Source organism: Pollachius pollachius (assembly GCF_949987615.1).
Source record: "Pollachius pollachius genome assembly, chromosome: 12".
Classification (NCBI taxonomy): domain Eukaryota; kingdom Metazoa; phylum Chordata; class Actinopteri; order Gadiformes; family Gadidae; genus Pollachius; species Pollachius pollachius.
The window spans coordinates 9,966,628-9,993,558 of record NC_136945.1 but is presented as its reverse complement, the minus strand read 5'-3'; the positions used below and the strand labels follow the sequence as shown (position 1 = coordinate 9,993,558).

At 42.4% G+C, this 26,931-nt stretch overlaps 1 protein-coding gene across 1 annotated transcript; it reads left to right on the top strand.

The window, feature by feature from the left end:
* Nucleotides 1–7,840: 7,840 nt before the first annotated feature.
* Nucleotides 7,841–26,710, top strand: LOC307084119 (suppressor of tumorigenicity 7 protein-like; the record flags this gene model as incomplete). Its single annotated transcript, XM_079748341.1, has 15 exons — nt 7,841–8,009; nt 8,426–8,508; nt 8,770–8,929; nt 9,624–9,678; nt 10,195–10,310; nt 10,696–10,774; nt 11,019–11,107; nt 11,269–11,369; nt 11,928–12,042; nt 12,138–12,210; nt 12,378–12,480; nt 19,805–19,955; nt 23,296–23,388; nt 23,646–23,785; nt 25,505–26,710. 15 exons carry the CDS (start codon nt 7,841–7,843, stop codon nt 25,598–25,600), a joined length of 1,623 nt encoding a protein of 540 aa, XP_079604467.1. The 3' UTR covers nt 25,601–26,710.
* Nucleotides 26,711–26,931: the final 221 nt, after the last annotated feature.

The following is a 26,931-nucleotide window of genomic DNA, read 5'->3' as shown; positions in this document are numbered from 1 at the left end:
ATTAGACCAATTAGAATTACTGTAGGATGAGGATGATTCCCGGGTAGGTACAAAACATTAATTAGTCATAAAAACATTTATTAATGTTCAAATTTAATCTCAGGAAACACAATGGGATTAAGAGCAAAAGCCAGTTAATATGTGCCAATCACGCCGAGCTGCAGATTGAATGAGTGTCAACGCTTACATTGTGACACGCACTAACACACACACACTTTGACTCTCTGTTTCTCTTGTTTTCTCTATTGCAAACATACTCACAAACGCATACACACATGAGTACAAATACACGCACACACGTGTGTACACCCAAGCACGTAGGCACACACACACACACACACACATACAAAATCACAAACAAACATACTCACACAGCCTGCTGCCTGCTTCCAACTGCTGTACTCACTCGCCTTAGTATAAACAGTTACCTCAACCCGTTGAGTTGTTGATGTTGTTGAAGACTGGTGAACCAGTGAAGGACAAAAACAAACAAAAACCGAGTGCCATTATCGTTCCAAAGGAAATATTAATGTAAAACAATGAGGGCCGCATGAGCCACACAGGCAAGACCGTGTTTTTCTGTTGTCATTTATTTCCTATTTTGTACACATTATTACAAAAGTTCATATTGGGAAAATTGTAAAAGTGAAGTGTCAAAATTATACTGAAAGAGGTATTCAGAGAATCATTGAGCTGGGTCTCCACACACAGACACGCACGCACGCACGCACACACACACACACACACACACACACACACACACACACACACACACACACACACACACACACACCCACACACACACACACACACACACACACACACAAACACACAAACACACACCCACACCCAAGACAAAGAGTCTACTAGTGTACCATGCACAGTTGTTCTTGTGAAGTCTATATGAATGCTCGGCATGTTTCAGTTTAACACCAACAACACACGGCTGTTCTTTGTCACTGACACCCCCGCCCCACCACAAGACCCAGTCTAAGAAGAATAGAAAGTTAAGGAGTGTCAGAGCTAACATGAAAAAATAGAAGTATTATTTCACATCATAACCAGAAGCTGTGCAGGATACTGTTTGAATAATGAGCATATTTCCTTGCCTCTGACCACAATAGGTGGATTAGAAAGGATTTCCGGGTGTTGTCATTGTGGTATTGTCACCAAAATATTAAAAGAAAAATATGTTGTGCAGTGCAGACATATCTTGAGGGTTGCTTTGCAGTTAAATATAAAAAAGTGTGCAATGATGGTGCTGCTTTGTTTTATAACATCTTATTATAACAAGCTTTTTTGTATCCCAAAGCTAGTTTGATAAATTGTCTGTGCTGAACAGGTTTTTTATTGACTTCTGAACGCTACTCCACATTTTCCTTCTTCTGTTTTGGCTCAATTAATCTTCGTGAATTAATAATGTGTCTGAAAATGATTTCATATGCCCAGAGTACATGACCACTCATTTCTTTTGAGAAAATGGAGCAGCTGTTGCACTACAGATCAAGCCTTGTTTTGAATCAATTTGACAGACCTAGTGGCGTGATTGAACATTGCTCGAGGTGTGAGGCTGTGAAATATTATGTTTTAGAGGTCTTGATGATGATCTAAATAGTTTAATTGAAGGCCTGACAAAGCTGTGTCACGGCAGGCAATCTCATGTAAATCTGCTTTCTTTTTTTCTGCTTTTGATGTCACTTTCTTGAAAATCTTGTGTGCAGAAAAATATAGTAGTGAAATAATGTCCAGCACTAATGTAATACCTTTTTATCATAAGCTTTTGCAATGCATGCATAATACACTGTTGCACCTTTAAACAGCTCAGACATATGGTTAAGGAAAACTGTGTTCTCTTCAAACTGCAGAAAATTTGCATGATAGGATGTGAGAGTTGGATGGATTTGGGGATTATACGAAACACTGCTTCCATTTCTAGTTGATTGTGGTGAGGAGAAGAAACCCGTTTGCACATATTGCATGGAATATGGAAACACACACAGAATCGCAAAATGTGCAGAGGGAAAAAAAAAACACTTCAAAGAAATAAACTACTCTGTGTCCTTCAGGCTTTCTTTAAAAAAAAAAAAAAATTCTACTCTTAAATGTCTTGTTTTTTAGGGGGCTTATATCTCTGAGCAGCTCAAATGAAGTCGATCAATGCCGTAAGTAGTCTATACGCTATGCGGTCACATTCTCCAAATGTGTTTTCAGGGGTAGTTGTGGAGACCATGCCAGGCCAATCATGATGTCTGTTGTTGTCCATTATGATCAGATCAATGGGTCAGTGTATTGCTGCACGGTGGACACTCACCATGACCAGGCAGACCGCAATCATCTATGCGCATGTCCTGACATTTTGAATTGATTCTACTAAATATGCATTGCATCTGCACTGCCAATTAATACTAATAAATATAGAGGCCTGATAACAAATGTGAGGGTCACATTCATATTTGATATAATATAAAAGCTTTGGTCAAAAGGTTTTTTCGCGGAATAACATGATTGTTTATCTTTGGATCTCAGTCCAGCATTTGAGCTAGACCTAATTACTTATACAATATAGTTATCATACAGTATAAATAATACAACAAACACAGATGAATTACCGTACATTTTCATCATTTAACATTCAGCACTTTTTAGGACCTTCTTAAAAAATAGTTGTTGTTCTTTACGTCTTAAAAGACAGCAGACTTTATGAGACATAACCTTTATCTCTTCGCTGTCGGTTTGATTGTGGTTGCTGTGGAGGTCTGACTCAGCATTCAACATGAAATACCAGTGGCCAGGTAACGTTGATGAGCCATGAAGTCGACATCACAGAGTAGGTCTTGTTAATCGGTGGTGTGTTCTCCGCCTGACACTCGCGGGTTCTCTTGAAAGGTCAAACACATGGCAGCGGAATTAGCTGGGCTTTTCTTCTGTTGGTTTACTGCCATCAGTATCTGCCAGCCTGCATTCTCTCAATTCATGCTTGGCTATTTTTCTTCACAAATAAGAAGAAAAGCAGCTTTTAGGTATTCTGTAAAGAGTCTAGTTGATTCTAAATCATTTAACACGTATGGTTCAGTAAGAGGACAAGAAAGGTAGAATAGAAATATTTAAGTATTGAAACTTCTTGGAATGCGGATATTATCTCCATCTCTGTGCTATCTTTGGTTGGACATTTCAAATCAAAAGGAGAGGAACTTCTACGGTTTTCTAATGAGTCATCCGTGAAATCCTCTGCATAAAGGTTACCTGACTCTCAACAACCATAAATGTTCTCAAAGACTGTTACATGTGATTGAGCACTGAAACCAAGCAGAGTGGTTGCTGTCACGTGCAGTTAGACCTTTCAACATGTGCATGAGGTTTCTGAGTCTTGTTTTTTTTATTTAACTTTGTTATATCCTGTTCTCTGTGAGACTCCGATATAAAAGTCCTCTTTTGGTAAAAGGTCACTGAAGTAGTTGATCTTATGGATGTGCTATAGATGCAAATCAAATCAAATAAATACAAATAGAAAATAAAAATAAATACTGGTGTATTTTGTATTTTGTTCCATTACACCATCTACCATCTCACAAAGGTGTGTATAAAACATGATTTATATTCCTGAGTGCAATCTAGATTGATTCATGTAGATGAACATTGAACATCGTAATGAATGTAATCCTTACCAAATGAATGCCAAAGTTTTGTTTGACTAAACTAACATTTCATAACCACAAGAGAATCACATGCACATACTGAAAACCCATATATGTAGGCCTCAGTACTGTGTGTAGATGCTATAGGTCATGAAAACATTATTTTAGAATTGAATTCATGTGTTTATTCATACATTTTGATCAAACTAAACAACTGCATCTTTTCTGACATATTCCTACTGATAACATATTTAATATAATTTGTACTAGCGTGAGAAAACCACGGACTGACCTTAAATGGAACGGATGAAATCCTGCACAGGGCCCTCTAACAAGCAAAAAAAGACTTGTGGGTTAGGCGGTAGGAACGACCGACGCTGCAATGGTATATGTAAGCAGCCAGAGTGTAAGCCAAAGCTTTTAAATACAGTTTAGAGACTAATGATTATGGCTCTGAATAGACATGTTCAAGGTCAATGGATTTTAAAATGTGGAATCAAAATAAGGCAAATATAAAGTGTAGCAAGGTCCAGACCGTAGCTTAACAGCATGAAACCCCATAAACCCCAAACTTCCTTGAGTTTAAGTCTTCTCTGCAGATACATTTCTGTGGTTTGGAAAAAAAGCTGATAAGTAGGAATTTGTGATGCATACATTGTGTTTCTTTATGTACCTCTAGTTATTGCTGCTGCACAGCTCATAGATAATTCACTGGCAAACTTAGGAAATATGAACTTTAACACAATCTCTAAAGGGGTGATGATGTCAAACGTGTTCTCTAACAGAATCAAACAAATTTACCTTACTAATATTATAAATCAATGTTCCTTTTTTTTCAGGTCATGCAACCCTGATGTTGCAGATGAGGAGATGTGTGACTTTGTTTGTGACGAATCACCGAATGACCTTGTTTAGAAATCTGCATATTTAAAGTTTGAGAAACAAACCGCACATGCAGTTGGCTCTTGGGTGTTCTTTTTAGTGTGTGTTCTCGCTCGCTGCTCGTTCACCTCAAATGTTATTGTCAGTAAGCATGAGTTTCTTGCAGCACAGTGGTAGTGGTGGCGGTGGATGGGGGGGAGGGTGGGGGGGGGGGGGGAAGTGCAAGAATATAATGTTTTATTCATCTCTGCCACTTCCATTTATACCTACAGTTGGCTGGAGTTGTGTACGATCAAGAGCCTACTGTCCACAAGTCTAAAGGGGAGAAACCGAGAGGCTGTAGTACACCACTCTGCAGACTTTGCTCTCTGATTTCATTCCATGTTTAGCACAGTTCTTCCATGATGAACATGATGATGATGAAAATTAAGGTGATGATTAATTTGAAATCCAATTGAAAATCACTGAATTAAAGCGAGGATAGGACATTTTTAGAAATCAGTCAGAGTAAGTTAGATGCAGGTAGCCAGGTTGATAGGTAAACAGCTATGCAATGTTATACAAATAATTTCTTACAGGACAGATATATATATATATATATATATATATATATAAATAAGAGAGAGAGAGAGAGAGAGAGGGAGAGAGAGAGATATTCTGCATATAACTAGGGTATGAACAACACAAGAGGGTGACCAAATAAGGATAATATTACGTGAGAACAACATGTTGGATAGGACGGAGCTATGTGCCATTAGTGCCATTGACGTTGTAACCACCCTTCACAGTTTCATTTACTGGGAAAACATAACCCTTAGCAGATCATTGGGGAGGTAGGGGAGAGGTGCGGTCAATGTGCACCTGCTGTCATAGTGGAAGCAGCCATCTCTCCCCTATGCCCTGACTCCCCTTAACCTTTCAGTTGGGGTCAATTGTCATGTATCGCACGTATGGACAAAAAGCCTGAGAAATGCAACGCAAGAATTCAAACCAAGGGTTTTTAGAGAAATGATTTGTCAAGGTAGGGGAGCCCCCCCCCCCCCCCCCCCCCCTACCAGAGCTAACCTCTTAGACCAAAGTACTGTAAAGTCTGTGAAAACGCAGCGTGGGAGACAAGAACCAGTTTCCTCAAGTTTCCATCAGCACAGACCAGCAAATGCACGGCTGGCAGAATGCCAGTCAGATAGCACGCACAGTCATGGCGTCACAGTAGAGCATCACGCATTGTCTAGTGCGTGTTAAACCAAGCAGAGAGCACTTATGAATCACAACTTAATCCCTACAATCATCATCGATAGGGAAGGCTTAAAACGACGATTGCAACTCAAACAATACCAAAAAAAAAACATCTTTGTTTCCATTTGTCTGTCTGTTTCTTCCTTTCCCTCTCTCTTCCTTCGTGCTTTGAGGAAGAGCACAAGAGCTGTATGAAAGAGCAGTGGAATGTCCAACCGAAGCTGCTTGCAAAAAGAAAAAGACTCACTTAAGTAATAATGAGGGGTGAGAAATGCGGTGCGTTTAAGTGAAAACACTGTTCAATTATGTATGATTAGAAGCCCCTTAAAAGCTTTGTGGGGAGGGAATTAGAAGAAGAAAAGCAGACACAAACAGAACATGAAGTCCAGTCCAGAAGGGCTGGCTAGATAGCAGACATGAAATTGTAAATGAACCCGAAGCGTACACAGGTGACTGCGGAGCACTGAGCGAAATCCCTTCTGTCTGCTTGGACAATCTTTTGACCTTTCCTGGATCTAGTCATGTCACCTTTTAGGGGGGGGGGGGGGGGGACGACATAGCAACCCCCTTGGTATTTCTGTTTTCATTCATAGTCGAATAGTTCATTTTTTTACCCCATCCTAGAGCAGACATTTATGACCATGAATGCAAGACGGAATTATTTCAATCAACAGATGTGTAAATGACATAGCTCAGGCAATGTCTTGTCGGTATATCCTTGGGCTAAATACCGTAGCAGGTACCGCCATGTAAACAGGGTAAACATGGAGGAACTACAGATTCAGTAACTTTGGACTCTTTGTTGGACTTTCTGTTTCCTTCAAAGCCTCTACCACCACTCGTTCAATTCACTCTTGCCGATTTTTCTTTCGGTCTTCCCTGTCACCGGCATCATGCATGTTTTCACCTCTGAAGTGATTGTACCTGATTCATATGACAGCCCTTTAACCCTGCGTGTGCCTGTCCATCAACATCAGGCAAAAAAACACCCAGGGGCATGTAGGAGGCAGGACCAAATCTGGCTCTCTGTCACTCAGCGGACCCAACATCAAAATAGAATGCGCTCCAATAAACCCCATTTCTTCTGCTCTGTTTGGAATTCTGATCCAATCACACAAAGTGGAAATTATCTCGGCTTTTTAAACATGCATTACTGTGTATGCCACACTTGACGTCCAATACACTTATACTACTTCAGAATCACTGTTGTCTATACAAGACTGTTCTTAATTACATTTAATACACTGTAATATGAATTCTGTAATATTAGGGTTAAAAATACATTTCATTAAAATACAATTACCAAGCAGTCTTCATCCCTACAGCTAATCTAGATCTTCTGAAAATATGAATTATGAGATTATACATAGTGTGCACAGTGTGATATGATGTGAGGGGACGTGCACGGGTCAAAATATTGCAACAAAGAAAGAGGCACCAGCAAAAATGTTAACAAAAATGACGCTTCTACAATATGGCCCACGCGACAACATTTACAAAGATCCACAAGGGAAGAGCTCCACTCCTTGGTCATCAGTAGTAACACATCACTTATATATTCATGGACTGGACTACATTTGTGGATTCAAATATATTAGAGGAGGGATTGTCATAATTAATAAAGAAAACGACCCTACTTGGTTAGAAACAGGATAAAATGTGCTGTTGTAGTAATCTTGTTGTTGAAATTTGGAATTAATTTATTTGAAATAAAATCATTGGATAGTAATCATGAGTATTTAGGTCATGTAGTAATTTTACCTAAATATATACGACGAATATATACGTCGTAGCCTATAATATATGAATAACGTTTCATGTTATGATAATGCCTTGGTTGACAAGTGTACCTGATAACAACATCCTTGCTTAAAGCAGTTTATGCTATATATGAATAATGCAATGTTCTTAACGCTGCAAAATATTCGATTGTTTATTTGTTAATTTTTTGTTATAAGCACTAAACATCTTTCTGTTTCTGTTCCTGAGATTGGTTTTCGGGTACATGGAGGAGGACATGCTTCAAAATAAAAGTTCATTCAAAGCATAGTCACGTGATTCCTCTGTTTACAGACATCCGGAAAAACATGGAGGACAGCACTGGCAATAATCCTCAATCTGTTGGATTTACGGAGAAGTTAAAATCTTGGCTCTCATGGTCATGGACCTACATATGTTTCATTTGGTTCGGTATGGTGCTGATCATGATATACGTTCTCCGGAGTCCCTTGAAACTCCAGGAAAGCTTTACCTCAGGTAAATGAATGCATCGGTTAGCTAGCCATTGTTAGCAGAGGACCTGAAATACTAGTTGACAGCTCGCGGTAGCAATTCCTTTCTTTGCAGTCTTTGCAGAAAAGTGTCTTCAAAGAAAAAAAAAATGAAAAAACGAAACTCGCCTCACGTTTAAATTAGACCCTCTATAGTGTACAATAGCATCCTTAAATTGCTTGCAATATGCAGTGGGGACGCTAATTAGTCTCCTATGGTGCTAATGTTGTCGTGCATCTATTCTTAATACATTTACATTCGCATATTTTTTACACTGCAGAAGAGACAGGATGGAAATGGTGAAAAACGCATGTTATGAAGTCATATGCAGTTTGAATTTTTTTGCTTGTTTGAAATCAAAGGATTTTGCGCTAAATGTGCCCACTTTGTTGTTATTTCAGCCTCTGTGTTCCTAAATACATTGACACCTAAATTCTATGTGGCACTTACTGGAACGTCTTCTCTCATCTCTGGACTCATATTGGTGAGCTCTCATCGTCTTACTTGTTCTGAGTGCACAACTATTATTTTAGCTTCTTTATTGCCATACTATGGTTTAAGGGATAATAAGGAACACCACAAAGAATTGACCACGTACTGTGCAACATACTGGGAACGTTTTACTTCTATTGGCTAATAATCAGCCTGTTGCTCAGTAGGTGATTGTACACAGTGTTCTTTGTAGGATATTGTTGACGCTACATCAGATAAATCATGACTATCTCCCCGTCTTTCCTCTCAACAGATATTTGAGTGGTGGTATTTCCGTAAATATGGCACCTCATTCATTGAGCAGGTGTCAGTCAGCCATCTGCGTCCTCTTCTTGGTGGTGTGGAGAGCAGCTCCGCCAGTGGTCTGTTCTCCTCAGTAAATGGAGATGCAGAGCCCAGACCCAGCGTTTCAGGTACACATTGAAGACATTGGGCTGTGGTTGTTCCGACTGTCTCTAAGGATGTAGGGCATTACACCTGCTGCACCATCTTCAGTGGTTAGGGTTGGGTAATAATATTGCTTTTGGTCTTTTAGCAGTACTCTATCAAAACAATAAGAAACTGCTTCATGTTATGGACATATTCTATAGTCTTGATTAATGACTATGAAACTGGCCTATATAATCAAAAACGTAGGGGTTGATTTTTGTTTTAACAGTTTTCTTTATTATATGATTGTGATACGATACCAACGTTAACTTTTAGAATTGTTTCTTTTTACCTGGCCTATATAATCAAAAACGTAGGGGTTGATTTTTGTTTTAACAGTTTTCTTTATTATATGATTGTGATACGATACCAACGTTAACTTTTAGAATTGTTTCTTTTTACCTGCCAGGGTGGATAAATCGACCAGCCATTTCTTAAAGAATGTAACCGTGAGATTTGTTTGACCGGCCAAATAGTCAAAGGTATCTGCCATTTGTTGGTGGTAGGGGTTCATTTTGGACCCTGGTGATAATATAACTTCATTCAGGATTCCTTATCCAAGCTGTTCTGGTTCACATGATAAAGATGACCCTGTCTAATGTTTCAAACACAATATCAAACTGTGAGAAATTATTGTAATTAATCTTGCGTCTTCTATTGTATCCTTTGCTTTTACAGAGTGTAAGGTCTGGAGAAACCCCCTGAATTTGTTCAGAGGAGCAGAGTATAGCAGGTGGGGTGCTTGCAAACAAAACTTTAAGATAGCTATATTGAAAGCAAACTGCATATTAATTAACTTGTAAGATGGCACATGAGACGTCCTACCACAGGGCCCCACTGGAGCATCATCAATGTCACGTCCACTAGACGCTACATGTGCTCTACAGGGAGCAGTTAGATGGAAAAGCATCCATGTACTAAGAATAATGTCATGAAATGAGCAAAAGTGGTTAGTAGACGCTAGCTTTTACAATCGAGAATTAAACTGCGATTATTTCGCTTTGTACTAAGGAGGAGCACCTTTCATTGATTATTATGGCAGCATGTCCAAGGCGATTGAAAAGGTTGACGTAACGCTCATTAAACACAACCATGATGGCACTGGTGCAGTCGAGACGTTGGGACATATTTCAAAATTCCTCTAAAGGTACCGGGCCATTGTGCTCCATGGTGCATTTTAAATGAGTATATCGCGGCATCTTCACATGCATGCACAGCCAGTGAAATATTGTTTTTCTTTGCTTGGCAGGTACACGTGGGTTACTGGGAAGGAGCCTTTAACGTATTATGACATGAACCTATCTGCACAAGACCACCAAACCTTCTTCACAGGGGACACTCAGCAGTTAAGGCCGGAAGACGCTGGTAAATTATTATTATTACTATTATTATTATTATTATTATTATTATTATTATTATTATTATGAATTAATTATTCCTGGTATTCCCTGACAGTAACAAATGTTTTGACAAATCAAGGGCAGAGTAGCAAGCACAGCTTTGGAGTGATTTTTGATCGAGTCCAGGCTGAGTGGATACACTTGGCACTACAAAGCGTACTTATGTTGTAGGTTGTGACATCCCCCAGCATCAATACGCGTACATGAGAAATATGAACAAGCAAGAGCCAGATACAAAGTCTGTGTTTCCTTAGATGGAGGGCTTTTTGAATTGAGTGTTTGCTTACGTTTGAGGGATGTTTTCAAAGGCTGCGGTGACGCATCTTTTAATACGTGTTTGATTGTTCCAGTGATGCAAAAAGCCTGGAGAGAGAGAAACCCGCAGGCCAGGATCAGAGCAGCCTACCAGGCCATAGAGATGAACCATGAGTAAGTTCTGTGCCACTCATGCATTCTTATAGTTCGACGGTATATTTATCTTTTTTTAAACTTATTTAAGCAAATTCAAGTCAAAAGAGGAACTCTGCATGAATATCACTATTGCATTTGTGAAGCCATGACAAGAAATTAAACTGAACAAATGTATTATCTTCATTGAATCAAAATAACTAAAGTATGTGGTATAAATTAATAAAAAAACATGTTGATTGTGTCTGTGCGTGCGCTGGTGCAGGTGTGCCGCAGCCTATGTGCTTCTCGCGGAAGAGGAGGCCACCACTATCACAGAGGCAGAGCGTCTCTTCAAACAAGCACTTAAAAGTGGTAGGAACCATCATTTTCACTTCTTTACATTCAAAACACACACAGATTCATCATCATACTGTTCTCCGAGCCATGGACAAAGGAGAAACGCAACACAAAATCACTGCCCGTCTACACCATTTTTTTATGTCATTCATTAACCTCCTGCTTGTTTCACACAGCAGGAAAAGATGTCAACCTGCTGGTGTACATAAAGCGGAGGCTGGCCATGTGTGCACGCAAGCTCGGCCGAATTAAAGAAGCAGTTAAAATGATGCGAGATGTGAGTGATCCCTGTGCTGAAAGTTCATATGGCTTGCTGGGTCTATTTATTCAATTATTCATTCATTCATGCGTTCATTCATTCATTCACCGTGGCCTCTGAAAGCAGCGGCCAAAGGTGACGTTTTCTTAATGTGTTGGATTAACTCCAGGACGTAAGATTAAAGACCAGTAAAAAAAAAAAACATGCTGATGTTGTAATCAATGGCTTTAACATTTTTAGATAAAAGCCTCGGTTGCCACTCTTAAACGGGCTGAATTTCTGCATAGTTGCTTTCCATCGACACTCAATGAACTTCACAATTAATGAACACACACACTATGCAGAGAGGGGTTAAGTGTTTGGCACCAGGATACCGTGACCCTCCCCCGTGGTTGCCAGTCAATCTGCTCCACCTCCTTAGCTAACACTGCTCCACTCTTCATGATGAACTGTCTGGCGGATTTCTTCATGTATTAATTGAGAATGTATGTGGGGCAAGCTGTGGAGTGTTCCACTGTTACCTTCGTCAAAAGCGTGTTTCTCACCCTTTTTTTTTTCCATTTGCTCTCTTCACAGTTAATGAAAGAATTCCCATTGTTGGGAATGTTAAACATACACGAAAACCTCTTGGAGGCCCTCCTAGAGCTGCAGGCATATGCTGATGTGCAAGCAGTGCTCGCCAAATACGATGGTGTGTGTGCAAGATCAACAATATGGCTGCATTGAAGAGACATGATTGTCCATCTTTGTTTTTATTGAAGTGTTTTAATTTCTTCTCCTGAATAGATATCAGCTTGCCAAAATCAGCAACAATATGCTACACATCTGCACTTCTGAAAGCACGGGCTGTTTCAGATAAGTACGTTTGTGTTTTTTGTATGCAGTTTATACTGGAACAACCTAATTTGCCCATTAGCGATATACTTAACCTATTGTCCATTTACTAAAGTCTGTGTGTGTGTGTCTGTGTGTGTGTGTGTGTGTTTGTGTGTGTGTGTGTGTGTGTGTGTGTGTGTGTGTGTCCAGATTCTCTCCCGAGGCAGCGTCTCGGCGAGGGCTCAGCACAGCAGAGATGAATGCTGTAGAGGCCATACACAGAGCTGTGGAGTTCAATCCACACGTGCCAAAGGTCAGGCAACAACAAACACACATTCGCACATAAGCGCACAGGGGCACACACACACAGACTCATTAAAAAAACTAACACACACACACACTCAATAAAACACACACACACAGACTAAATAAAAAACGCACACACACCTCAATAAAACCTCACACACTCAATAGACTAATAAAAACACAGACAGACCCCCCCCCACACGAACACACACTCAAACAACTGGTGAGGACCAGTACATCTTAGTCAATCTGCATGCTGGATACACAACATCCTGACTGCGTGTTTACCATTAACCCATTTGTACCGGCTGCGCGGAGCAACATTGTATCTACTAGACACAATGTTGCGCCGCACAGCGCCTGCTGCGCGGTGCGACATTGTATCTACTAGATACAATGTTGCGCCGCACAGCAGCCGGTACAAATGGGTTAAGCCAGTAGAGCTGGTTGGCTGGTATCATGTTTATTATGTTTTACCAGCAGGTGTCACTAAAGGTCCTTGTTGGTAATTGCATTGTTGTGTCTATTTTCAATTGGGGTTTAGATCTTTTCATGTCATTGTCAGGTTGATTTTAAGATTGGTTGTTTTTCATTTGTGTAAAATGGTTTGGGCTGATGGGCTTATGGCTTTGTTTCCAATTTATTTTCTTGTATATAAGTGATCACAGCATTGTTTCCTGAATAATAACGACTAAAATTATTACTCATATAAGTGAAGAATATTATCATTCAATATACAGGTTGGCCCCATCGCTTCAGCACATATCAGTGTAGCATGTGGTTGTGATGCAAAACACGCAACACACACTTCAACAATACCCTGGATGATTCTGCTGCCCTCTACATCTCTTCCCACAGGGATTAGGCTTGGGTTACACACACACACACGTGCACGCACACGCACACACAAACACACTCCTATCTACAGCAGCACAGTTTTGTCTTCATTTATCCTTTGTTGTGTGTCTGTGTTTCATCTCTCGTGCCTCTCTTTAAAAAGAGAGAGAGAGTGTGTGTAGCTTGTGGGGCCACAGGCTGGGGGGGAAGCTCTTTGATGGGTTCTTTGAAGTGAAGAGCCCTCATCCTCCATGTCTTTCCAACTGTCGCCCACCTGACTCCAACCCCACCCCATCACCACTACCCTGCCTTGGGCATCTCTCTTGTCTCCCTCTGCCCCTCTCCCCCTCCCTCCTTCTCTTTTATCACCTCACACACAGACACAGCCACACGCACGCACGCACACACACACACACACACACACACACACACACACACACACACACACACACACACACACACACACACACACACACACACACACACACACCGAGTGTTGACATGTTATCATGGACAGACTACACAAATAAAAAGGGCACATTGCCCCACACCACCTGGGCTCTGCGGTTTCAGAGTCAAAGGACACCTTACACTTGCCTCGTACAATAGACTTATCTGACTTTTATCTTCTGCTGTCTCTCCGGGATAGTTCACCTGCTGCTCGTGCATTGAAACAGCCCGGCTACTGTCACTATTGCCAAAGTAACCGAAGGGCACTTAAACCGACTAATAAACGGATGATGTGACATTTATTGGGTTGCTGTATTGTTGTTGTTTGCGCAGAAGCTCTAGTAAGTGTGCATAGTTAGGCTCAGGGGATGTCATAAAAAAGTTCTCAAGCAGTAGCTGCAGGGCCGCGTAGTTTGGCGCCTGGCTTATTTACTGAACTAATAATGAGACGTAGACAAGTGGAGGCAAAGGCGGCTGCTCTTGCAGCTATTTGTACTGCCAAGCAACACAGTTCTTGAAAATAAAAGCATCCAAATTCAGGTCTGGATGTTTAGAATTCCTCAGAGATCCCATTTTGTTATAACCTTGACGTGTTTTACTTTCAAATGCTGGAGCATTAAAGCTGTCATATTGCGATAAATGAAGCTGTAAAATGTCAGGCCACCGTGAAATGGTATATTTGTCATAATTGCGTTGTTTAGATTGGGAGATTGTTAAACCACATGCAACCTGTCCACCGTGAACACCATGGAATTTAATCAGATCTGGAGAATCAGAGTTTGGGGATATTACTACTGACAACCTAAATCATTGTATCACGCTACATGTTGTGAAGATAATGCTCAGACTCAAAGTGGAACTGTGATGGAGTTTGTTTATTTTGTGTTGTCGAGTGTGTCTAAATCAATCACCTGTGATTTAGGTGGTCTCTGAGAACCTCTGAATAATATATGAATATGCTCAGTCATACTTCGGTGAAGTTAGCCAAGCGTCGGACTGGAACTGTTTAACTATTCTTCATACTTGTGATTCATATCAGTAAATTCTTCAGTTGTTAATTTTTTATATGGCTTCTGGCGCAAATATCCAGTTATGGAATGGGCTGAACCACTCACATACTTGTTCACGTATCCTTGTTTCCCAGAGTCATTTTTCACATGAGCAGGTTTCTCAAGAGTGTGTGACTTCCACCGAGAGGCCAACACAGAGGGCTGCGATGCAGTGGGCTGTGGCCACAAGACAGGTTATACACCGGGAACGGGTGGCCTTAAACAGCACCCTTTTTCTGACGTCACACACCGGCTCTCTTGAACCGTTGCTAAACCCTAGACACCTACCGGAGACCAGACACACACCGTACGCACACACAACTCAGTCAAACCCGATGCCCTGGCGTTGCTCACCTCGCCCTCTTGTATCTTTCACCTTGTCATCCTTCCTTTTCGCCCTCTTCTATTCTTTTTTTTCTTTTCTTTCATCCCTCCCATCTCCGATGGTTTACCTCGCCCTCTCTCCCCCTCCCTGCCTCCCTCCCCATCTTTCTGTCCATTCCAATCAGGCAGTCCAGCGCTCCGTGGTTAGGAGGCTGACATTGGGCCGGATGCGTGCATGGCCGATCAAGGGTTGTGGGGCCTCTTCAATCTGCTTTGCATTTGCATGGAGTCCTTTTGGCCCGCGTTCCTCTGGGCATCGGGGTGACACGGGCCCATCTAGCCGGCTAGTTTTCTCCATTTCAGGGAGCGGTTTCTCATCTCACCCCATTTGCCTTGACAGTTCCTATTCGGGGGGTAGCCCATCATGGCGAAGGAGCCGGCCCCCGTGGTCGGGTTCACATCTCAAATTGGCTTTTTCGTTCGTAAATTGAGTCACACCATGTCTTTGAATTGAGGCGCACCATGTCTTTAGGTCTAAATTTAGATGGATGAGGTTTGACTCTGAGATGAGATAAGAGAGGGTATTTCCTCCTATTTCCTTATTAAGTGTTGCTGGCGTTATCCTGCAGATTCTTTTCCTTCTTCCAGTTTTCATGAACATAACCCTGTGTAGTATTTGGTGGTTCTTCCCAGAAGTGCATATTTGGTCGTCTCTGCAAGCTGTTTTGAGATAAATTTCCGTCTACCTTCTTCTCCCTCACCAAACCCACTGTCCTCATTGTACGCTTGTGACAATTGCATTGTTTGTACTGTGGGTATAGTCCTATGGTGTGCCTGTGTGTGATTGTGTTTGTGTACTGTGGGTATAGTCCTACGGTGTGCTTGTGTGTGTGATTGTGTTTGTGTGCTGTGGGTTTAGGCCTATGGTGTGCTTGTGTGTGTGATTGTGTTTGTGTACTGTGGGTATAGGCCTACGGTGTGCTTGTGTGTGTGATTGTGTTTGTGTACTGTTGGTATAGGCCTACGGTGTGCTTGTGTGTGATTGTGTTTCTGTACTGTTGGTATAGTCCTATGGTGTGCCTGTGTGTGATTGTGTTTGTGTACTGTGGGTATAGTCCTATGGTGTGCCTGTGTGTGATTGTATTTGTGTACTGTGGGTATAGTCCTATGGTGTGCCTGTGTGTGATTGTGTTTGTGGACTGTGGGTGGAGGTGGTTAGCCAGTCAGGCTCTTTTGAACACGACGGGGGGCTTATGTCACCGTCGCATGATTAGAACGAGAAGGCCGCTCGTGAGTTATGCCCTGGGCTTATGACTGGCCCAGGATAAAAGAGGAACACATGAAACACAATCCTTTCATCAAAGAGGCAGCAGAGCACAGGGAGGTACGGTGTACCGAGCAGGAAGGAGGGACGGGATGGTGGGAGGAGGATCTGACTGCCGAGGTGTCGCCAGGTCTAGCGTGCCACGGAGGACAGCTGCCCTGTGCGGCCCCCCTTCCAAACTGTTTCGCCTTAAAGCAAACCAGACACGGGGTCAAGAGACTGAGACATAATGGTCGCCCCTCATAGGTGAAACTTCAAACCTATGCATGTCTGTAATGAAGGAGAAACCACGTGTAGAATTGATAAAGGGACAGCGTTTGTAGCAACAGCGTTTGTTTATATTCAACAGTGGTTTTCTCAAGCAACTAGACCTGCACCAGTTTCAGCTATATGGTGTAGCTGTTGGCACTGTGTGCAAATAACCCCCAAATATAAACAATATTATTTAAGATGTGCAACCTTTTTTAACGTTAGTCTGCAGTATTTAAAAGGCGGCACTGTGTAACCTTATTGCTGGAACATGGCATTAACATTGCCAGGGGTTCAAAACCAATGATATTTAACAATTATTCACAGAGGTGAATAATTGTTATAGTGTATACTACATGTGAATACTCCCAAAATAAACAAGATAACACTTTTTGCCGGGATATACTTGTTTTTATTAGCGAACAAAGCAGGACTTTTTGCGATGAAAACAATATCCCGAGTTTGAGATCTCAATCATGGGATATTGCCCAATATCCTGAGATAGCGAACAATTGCTCCATCTTAGGAGGTTCACATTTAGCATATACTAAATTGATATTTATTTACAATAAATATTAAAATATGTGGGGTATAATTACTAGACAAGTATGACAACGGGATGTGATTAAAATAGAACAAGTACAGTAATACAGTCAATCTTGAACCAAGTAAATAAAACCATGAATGGAGCAAAGGGTTGACTAGTCCAGTGGCTTGGCACACTGGACATGACTGAAGGTGTTCCAGGATGTGAGCGCGGCTCAGAGGCCAGGGCCTGGGATAGGGCAGCGGAGCGGGGAAGGGGCATGCTGGGATTGGCCTGTCTTCCGTGGCAGTCACGAGAGGTTCAGGATCACGGTTACCTGGCGTGTCAGAAAGGACCAAGGAGGAAAGGAATTAGGATGAGCGGGGTTTTAAACAGGCTGCTCGACTGACTTGTCTGGCTGGTTGTCTGTCTGTGATCACAGCACTGTAACGGCTCACTTGCCGACCGGCTGACCGACTTTTTGGCTGGCTGGCTGGCTGGCGGGCCGGCAGGGCCTGTGACCATGGAGGGGATTAGAGAGGATTATCTGTGGGGTAACCTTCGCAAAGTGTCAGTCTGAGAGCCAGAGCGCTGCGGTGCTGTCTGCCTGGGAATTTGGCCCAGCGGGGGCGTCGGCCCCACACGCTGGATTAGTTAAACACAGAACCTGGCCACACTGGGCCACACAGACATACCACACATAGAGCGGCCGCCTCAGGAGACCGGGAAGCAGTTGAGAGGCTACCACACGTTCAGTCCGGCACTGAGCGTTTGAGAACACACAAAGAATGGAGGGATGCATTCCAATGTACCGCATCCAAGCATGCTCTTATTCTTAGCCAAGATGGCCATTTTCCCAAGACATGGCACTTGGTTCACATTCTATACATCGCAGCTCTCCGTTACGGGGGCATTCATCAGCGCGGTGGGTGGACTGAGCGACTCGGCGGGCCAGACCTACACAGCAGGGAGGGGGTGTAGTGTAACAATAACACACGAGAGAGCTTTGGAAAGCTTTTCCCTCCCACATTGAACAATTGCACAACAAATACCTCACATGAGGGAAATATTTTTGTGTCTGTTGACAGTTAGCAAGTGGGAATTGCGCAACAGGATGTAATGGATGAGGTATCAACTTGGAAACGGGGGGAGAGAGGCGAGGTGATTCAAACTAAGTAGTGACCTATGATACTGCATTGATCTCTGCAGCTCCACCAACAGTGAGGTTAGATTTCCTGGAGCCGGTAGGAATAGTTGAGGTCCTACCAGGGTGGTGATTGTTTGACAACCCCATGGCTGGCTGACCATGTCCTTTTCACAATGCCACCCCGCACTCCTTAATAATTATGTTGGATCTAACCACTGCAACATACTAGGCATGGTACAGTCCTGGGGAGCATCCTACCAGAACACCCAATTATGTTTTTGGTAACCTTTTATTGTGCGGTCGGGTATAACATTATTGCGTGCGCTGTATATTCCATCAAATATAGTGCTGACAATTTGCTTGTTCAAAAGGAAACAGTTGAGAAACTGAGTGCAGAAACACATTGATTATGCATAGATCGATTCTTATTGAATTTGAATAAGCATATTCTAGCACTGCTGTTTGTTTGGTGTTCAGATAACCAACCAAATATTTATGGTGTACGGTGTTCTTTTACTTTTGGTTACTAGATTCAAAGCTTATGTCTGACCTATGTGGCTCATCGGTGGAACATGCCATTAACACTGCCAGGGTAAGGGGTTCTATTCCCACGTTGAAAAACTGTCTTCTCTGACCATAATGCCACGGCCAGTGTGTTCTCCTTGAATTGTCTGTTCCGGGTTGGCTCGTTTTTTTTTGTTTTTGCCTGTGCGTGATGTTTCGCTATTCTTCTAGTACGCTTGGTGGCCGGATATGAATTGGCACACAAACTCGGCGTGCTGCAGCCATGGTAACTTATTAACAACTAGCTAAGATAAAAAAAATATATAGCCTGAGATTGATTCTACCAGACCTAACAAGCGTTTGGAACAGCTCCATGACCAAACACAGGTACATCTTGGAGATGGATTTGAAAGATGGAGACTGCTTGGAGCCCAGTTCGATTTCAAGACTGATGCTGCATGAGTTGGTTTATAATTTGCAAACCTATTCATTTGCTGAACAACCTACAGTGATCAGCGTACTTGTCTACGCTTGTCATTGTCAAAATATTTTTTTGGACCTCGTCTCCAAACAACATCATCTTGGCTCGTCTTGTGCTCATGTTGGTTCAGTGGCCTCAAGCTGGTAACCCGTCTGATCTTCTGTTTTGAGGAGGAGAGGTCAGGCCGACTAATATTGTGATTTAGACTCAAATTCCCATTTGAAACGGTCTGTGTCAATTTAACATATTATAACTTTCATTTTTTTTTTGCTCCTAATTGTTTGCATTGTGCCTTGCACTTTGCACTAGCACTTTGTAAACGTGCTATACAAATAGTCTATTATACGTCTATGTGCATGGAGAATCCGATTTCAATAGACACCCTACCGGTTTCTATAGGCTCATCCTATATGTTTGTGTGGTCTCTTGCTGTGTTGCAGTACCTGTTGGAGATGAAGAGTCTGATCCTGCCACCAGAACACATCCTCAAGAGGGGAGACAGTGAGGCGGTGGCGTACGCCTTCTTCCACCTGCAGCACTGGAAGAGAGCAGAGGGGGCCTTAAACCTGCTGCACTGCACCTGGGAGGGAAGTACGTAGAGCGCGCCAGCACAGCCACGCAGTGAGCCACCCGGCGCAGGAGTTTCAGTTGCTCACTGAAATGTCTCACCTTCTTTAGTTATTTGAGATTTATTTATGCAAGTTAAGGGTTGTTATTTTATGTGTTATTTCAAGTGACACAAGACGCGCAGTTATTATGTTCAGTCACTGAGACAATTTAATGTTTGCCGTGCATTCACCGCATTCCTCCCAGACACTCAATCTCGGTTATAGCGTGCAATAACCAACCTGCGTCTTTCTGAAGAACGGGCTTCACTCTCCTTGTCGTTTATTTAATTGTATATGTTTCGTTCTGAGTAGCAAATAGTAGGCATACAAGCATCCCTGTGTTAGTTGTTAGGTGAGTGCTGCATGCAGCGCTCAACTATTGTTCTTCATAAGTTTTATTCTTTCTTTCTTTATTATTCTCTACAAACTTTGGTACCTATCTCCTACCTCAATTTTTCACCTAGAGACTCAAATTTTAAAATATTCAGAATAGCTTGGAATCGCACGCGTCTTTTCCGATTTTTTAAATATTTTATACTTTTTAAGATATTCTACTTTTAAAATACTATCTTATTTTTAACATGGGAGCCAATGGGAGGACGGCAGAGCCGTCCTCTGGTACTCCAACTGTTCTAAATCAATTTTCAACCGTTTATCTTCGTTCAAACCATTTAATAATTCTACACACTTGTATCTTCAATAATATCTAAACGGAATTTCGATATAATTTAAACTTTCTTCAGAATCACAGCTTAGTTTCATACCGGATTCGTTTTCAGCTGTTTTCATTGAAGACGTCTGCCCATTCTGACACACCTACTACTTAAGACATCGTAACTCAATCATTTTTCAACCGTTTACCTTCGTTCAAACCATTTAACAAATCTACACACTTGTATCTTCAATAATGTCCAAACGGAATTTTAATATCATTTAAACTTTATTCAGAATCACCGTTTTAGTTTCATTCAGGCAGTGTTGCCAGATTGGGCTGTTTTTCCCGCTCTATTGGGCTACTTTTAATCACGCACCGGCTCGCTATTCTCTTAAAGACACACACACACACCAGTGTTTCCGCTAGAAAAAATTGGTGCCGGTCATGTGACCTGGAAGGGTTAATTTTAACGTTTTTATATCGGGCCCAGAAAATCAAGCCCATACCGACCCGAGCCCGTACACGTTCTGTCCGAGCTGTAATTATGAGCCCGAGCCCGATTTCAACCCGACATTTTTTTTAATACATGTTTAACTTTGTACACATTTGTTGCTTAGGCCTACTTTGCTGAATAAATATGTAAGGAATAATGTATAGAACAGCGGTCATTATCTGGAAAATAAGCCCCGACAGGGCGAACAGGACACTGACGCGCAGCGCAGGTGTCTTGCTTCGCCCTGAAGGGGCTTATTTTCGATTATGACCGGCGACGTTCTATACATTATCCCGCTTATTACACGGCTACTTGCCAAAACGAAAAAATAACTTCACATGGTGTGTCTTTTTACAATTTATTCGTTACCAGCATTCGTAGTGTGGATCAGCAGAGAAATAGTCCACCAAATACGTTGACGTCGCTTAGCAACCGAAGACGGTGGGGTTGACAAGTAACCGGACTACTTACTACTCATGCAAGTGAACGGAGCGTTCCAAGGCATTGAGAAGACCCGTGTGATAAAGGCCTATAATATTTCTGTTTATGGCGTAGATTTCCCCTCAGATTAGGCCAATAAAGCAATGATTAAAAAAAGCCGACCCGGCTCGAGGATAGTGGTGTGAAATATCGGTCAATCAAAACCCTAAATGTTTTACATGAATTGGCTAAACAAATGACCACTGTAGCATATTTAAACGCAATTCAAATTGTGCAGAGAGAATTATTTCCATTGGTCATTCTGACTGGAGACATTTAGAATTTTCGGTCCTCCTCATTTTTTTCCGGTCATTGACCGGTAATTGCCGGACAACGGAAACTCTGACACACACACACACACACACACACACACACACACACACACACACACACACACACACACACACACACACACACACACACACACACACACACACACACACACACACACACACACACACACACACACACACACACACACACACACACACACACACACCAGCAGTGCAGGGCAATACATTTGACCTGCACTGCTGGTGTGTGTGTGTGTGTGTGTGTGTGTGCGCACACACACACATTAGCAATGCTTTGCGCTTTTCATTCAGCTGTCACTTTATTTGTTTCCAACCATTTACATTTTCTTAAATGGTGTGCATGTTTACATTGTTTACTCCATTCAGACTTTTGAACTTTTGTTAAAATCCCTTCACTTGATTTAAGCCATTTAACGTTTCTCTATGTCTTTATAAAAATATTTTAAACCTTACTTTGCACTACAGCACTCACCGCATTTTCTGCAGGAAATGCATTTTCTAGTTACTTTTGAAGTATCTATAGTTTACATCACAGGCCCAGACTGCTCCCAGCTAATTCCTTCGGCTCCATTTTAAACCAGCTGGCTACTCCGGGGCTTTAATTGAAGATGAGCGGGAGCATTGTCCAATATAAATAGGTCTCTAAACGGCATAACCAAAGTGTTGCGTAGCTGATTGCTGCCCCAGTACTGGCATGTCTACATAGTTCCAACAATGTGAAGCAAAACAAGGCTTTCTTGAAACCTAGACTTTATAACAGCGCTGCCTGTCTGTGAAGCTGGACCCCAGGGCTGAGCTTGTTGACAGCGCTCCTTTCATGGGCACGGATTTCACCAAGAGTCTGTGTGTTGCACTAACACAGTCCGTTTTAATTTCACAGTTCTGGCATGGGCGGGCTATGTTAATCTACGTGAAACTGTATATGCTTCCTTTGCATAGTTGCTATCTTAGATTTGGCTCGATTTCATTCGTCCCATTGATGCAATCAACAATGTTTCCAATGCCTCAAATAAATCCAAATCAATAATGAATGAAAAGTATATGCTTGCGTTGATGAACCGTTGCATGGGCTGGAGTCAAAAATGTCCGCATTGCCCCTTCCAACTTCATTGATTGACCCGAAATCATAAGACACAAGAACCGCAGCATTTATCCACAATTGTTATCATTATAGAATTATCTTGATTATCTTCCATTGTAAAGTATCTTATTGGGTCTCCCAGTTTAAAATTTATATATAAAGCATATATTTAACTGTTAAATTAGTATTAGATCGTCAAAGGAAAATCTGGTGTAGGCCTAAAATAACCCTTTCGCTGCTCCCCTAGTTCACAGTCCTTGTTTTGCTACATTTTAAAGCTTTGTACCCTCTTCTCTCCAGCCTTCCGGATAATTCCCTACCCCCTGGAGAAGGGTCACTTGTTTTATCCCTACCCAGGATGCACGGAGACGGCAGATAGAGAACTGCTACCCTGTGAGTACCACCTCTTACCCGCTGTCAAATCACACGTTCAGGTGTTCGTCACCAAGGAACTCCTGCACAAATGAGACCCTATTTCGACCCCCTTTCTCACCAACACAGTTCCCAGTAGAATTGCCTTGTGTGGAGGTTACAGAACGTCCCCGTTCCTCCTGAGACAGAGTTCACTATGCTGCTGTTCTCCTCATTCGGTTTCGTTTACAAAAGCTTTGACATTCTACGTTGTTGACGTGACGCCCTCTCTCCTCCAGCGTTCCACGAGGTCTCCGTGTATCCAAAGAAAGAGCTTCCCTTCTTCATCCTCTTCACAGCAGGCCTCTGCTCCTTCACTGCCATGCTGGCCATGCTCACGCACCAGTTCCCCGAGCTCATGGGCGTCTTTGCCAAAGCGGTAAGTAAAGTGGCTGCTGTTCCTGAGTCTCCTCTCCTTTGATGGAGGTTGTGTTCCTGGTCTTCTTCTTGTACTCTAATGTGAACAGGATGGCAGGACGTCAGTGGCCCCTCTGGTCCCCAGATGCAAGCGTGTTGTTGATGGCTGATGACATATAGCTCACATGGCACCAGTAGCTTTGTTTTTCTTTTCATAGTCGCTATTCATAGCCCCGTTGACTCTTGGGCGCCATTGAAGATCATTTCATTTATTTTCACACATAGCTGTTTCTATCCGCTGTTTTTTTTTTTTCTTTTGTAAAATGTTCCACTTTAGTTTAATAATACTTCTTTTTACCCTGGAAGGTCAGCACTGTTTTTACTCTTTTTTTAAGATTATCTTTTTATGGGCTAAAGGCTATCATTGTTTTGTATGACTGTTATTAATCTAGTGAAACCTAAACACTTTAACCCTCGTGTTAACTTCTGTCTTTTATCACTGTCAATGACCCAAGAGGCTCATGGGAGTCATAGGCCTGTGAAGTCAGTTTCCCTCTGAAAAAAAGATGCAGTCCAACTTAACCATGGCTTACCACAATGCATTTACAGCCTTATCAATATTGCTAAACACAGAATTATGCTTCTTTCTTTTCTTTTTACTGTTTATATAAAAGAAATGCAGCCCATGCAGCCACATTTTTGACTGACCCTTTGACTCATTCTTTGTTTATGTCCTCCCCTGTTTATCAGGCTCTTCCTTTAGTCCGTCTCGTAGCCACAGCGAAACGCACGCGAGCTGAGCGTTCATCCTATTGCGTTACGGGAAAGGCCGTGCGTAAATAGTGTTTTTACAGCGGGTCGAGCGAGCCTGGTTTGTGTACTGCTCAGAGAGAGGGAGGGAGCGGACCTACGCTGTGAGTGGGGAGGTGCTCTCCGCTCCCTGAGGGAAAGCAGTGGAGCAGGCAGGCGGGCGTGGCTGCTCTAGTAGCCCTCTGCCTTCTTCATTCACCTCTCGAAGACGTGGAGCTTGTCCCCGTTGTGGTCGCTTGTTTATCGGGATCAGAAGATGGGTTCTGAGGTCCCCAGATCCAGTCGTGTACGGGGGCGTGTGTGTGTTTGCAAGGCTGAATTAGAGTTGAATGTGGGATTGGAAAGCTTGAATGCAGCTGCACGTCGTGAATGCAGGTGCATGTGACACCTCTTTGTAAATCCTTTCTATTATAACTTGGTCTAATCCTAACCAATCATTTAGTTATCAACCATCTGCAGCCACAGGTTTTATCCGTCAAGACAGTCGGCGTCATTTCGCTTTCCTGAAATGTTCTTTCTCATGGTTGCATTAATACCCTGTTTACACTGAAAGGAAATATTTGTGTGTGTGTGTGTGTGTGTGTGTGTGTGTGTGTGTGTGTGTGTGTGTGTGTGTGTGTGTGTGTGTGTGTGTGTGTGTGTGTGTGTGTGTGTGTGTGTGTGTGTGTGCGTGCGATCACAAGCACTATGATAGCTGGCCAACTCAGAGTTGTTTTGCAGGAGAGCACGAGGCCCCTAAGGGGGGGGGGGTCTCGGCACTACTCTGTGTGCTCCACCACCTCATTTACTGACTCTACGTCAACAACACTTGGGGAAATTGAAAAGAATGAAGTCTAGGAAAATGCATCGGACTGACCACTGACCTCCCTAGGGTAAATGGTGTTTTTTCAGAGCCTGAGATTCCCTGACCACTGTGTTCTTCTCTCCGCAGTTCTTCAGCACCCTCTTCGCTCCCCTGGGGTTCTTCGCAGACAAGATGGAAAGCTTCATGCCGTCCAGTTTTTGGCATCAACTGACTCGAATTTGACCCCCATCTAATGAGAAAAATGCTGTTAAGAGCACACACACACACAGACAAACACACAGACAAACACACACACACATAAGCACATACACTCAGACATAGACACACACACATAGATGAGCGACCATCAGCACTCCGAGGCTCGAAAAAAAAGTTTGCTCTCCTGTCTTCAGCGGTGCTGTCCACTTGTCGCGTTGTTTCTGATTACGTTGGCGGAGGTTGTATCAACACAGCCCCGAGGACTGTTAACATGGGGAGCATTTAGTCCTCCCCAACAGTTGAACAACTTTAAATAAGGATCATTTTCAGGAAAAGAAAAGGGATTTCAGATTGTACGATTTTCTTTTTTTTCTGTTTTCTTTTCGTTTTTGTTTTCGTTCATAGGTTTGGGGTAACAACGTATGAGATGCTCATCAAAACATGAACTAGTATTAAGAAAGATGTATCAACTCCAAACTGTTTGCAAATATTTCCGATTCTTCATTTGACGCTTTGTTAACATTCGAAACCATCATCGTGTTTCACAACGTCTGACTTTTATGCTTGTTTTCTTTTCCATTACCTTCCTTTTTTTATTTTATTTCTTTTAAGATGCTCTCGTGTCACAGTTTACAGTTTGTTTCGTGAGATGACTCATCTTTAAAAAGCTAACTTCTGGTGTTAAACTGCCCCACTTCATAGTGTTTTAACTCCTTTTCTGGTTCAGACGCAGGGACTTGGTTGTCTTTTAACATATTGGAGACAATGAAATAAGGGCCTTTAACACAATAACCGATACCACGCTGGATATCCCGTCACGGAAAGACCCAGAATACGGCAGTCACATCTGCGCCTCTATGCCGCCACACTCTCCTCTTCAGCAGCTAGGACGTCAGTCCGACAGAACCGATAGGTAACCAATATTGGTTCTAATGGGATTGACTGCCGCGGGGCTCATTGTGAACGCCGGGTCTACCCTAAATCTCCACAACTGGGATTGACTGGAGCGTTTGTTAGACTTCCTAATAACAGAGCTGTGATTTACTGCCTTTGAGTGCCTGCAATATATACAACACCTCGGTGGTTCCAACAGTTGTTGCTAAGGCATGACACTGCAGTATTATACGAACCAGGGGTGGGGGGTTTGAGGTGGGAGGGGGGGGGATAACCAGACAACGTCTCCGGTGCTGAAGCATCACAATATAAGACACACGAAATAACAGCAGTAGTGCTTCTAGAAGTGCAACCCAAGGTGCGCAAAGGCACGTTATGTAGGAGCAATAACTGCAAGGGCATTTCTAGTGTGGTTTAGTGTTCTTCCACTGATGACAGTACTAAACATTGATTGCATTAGT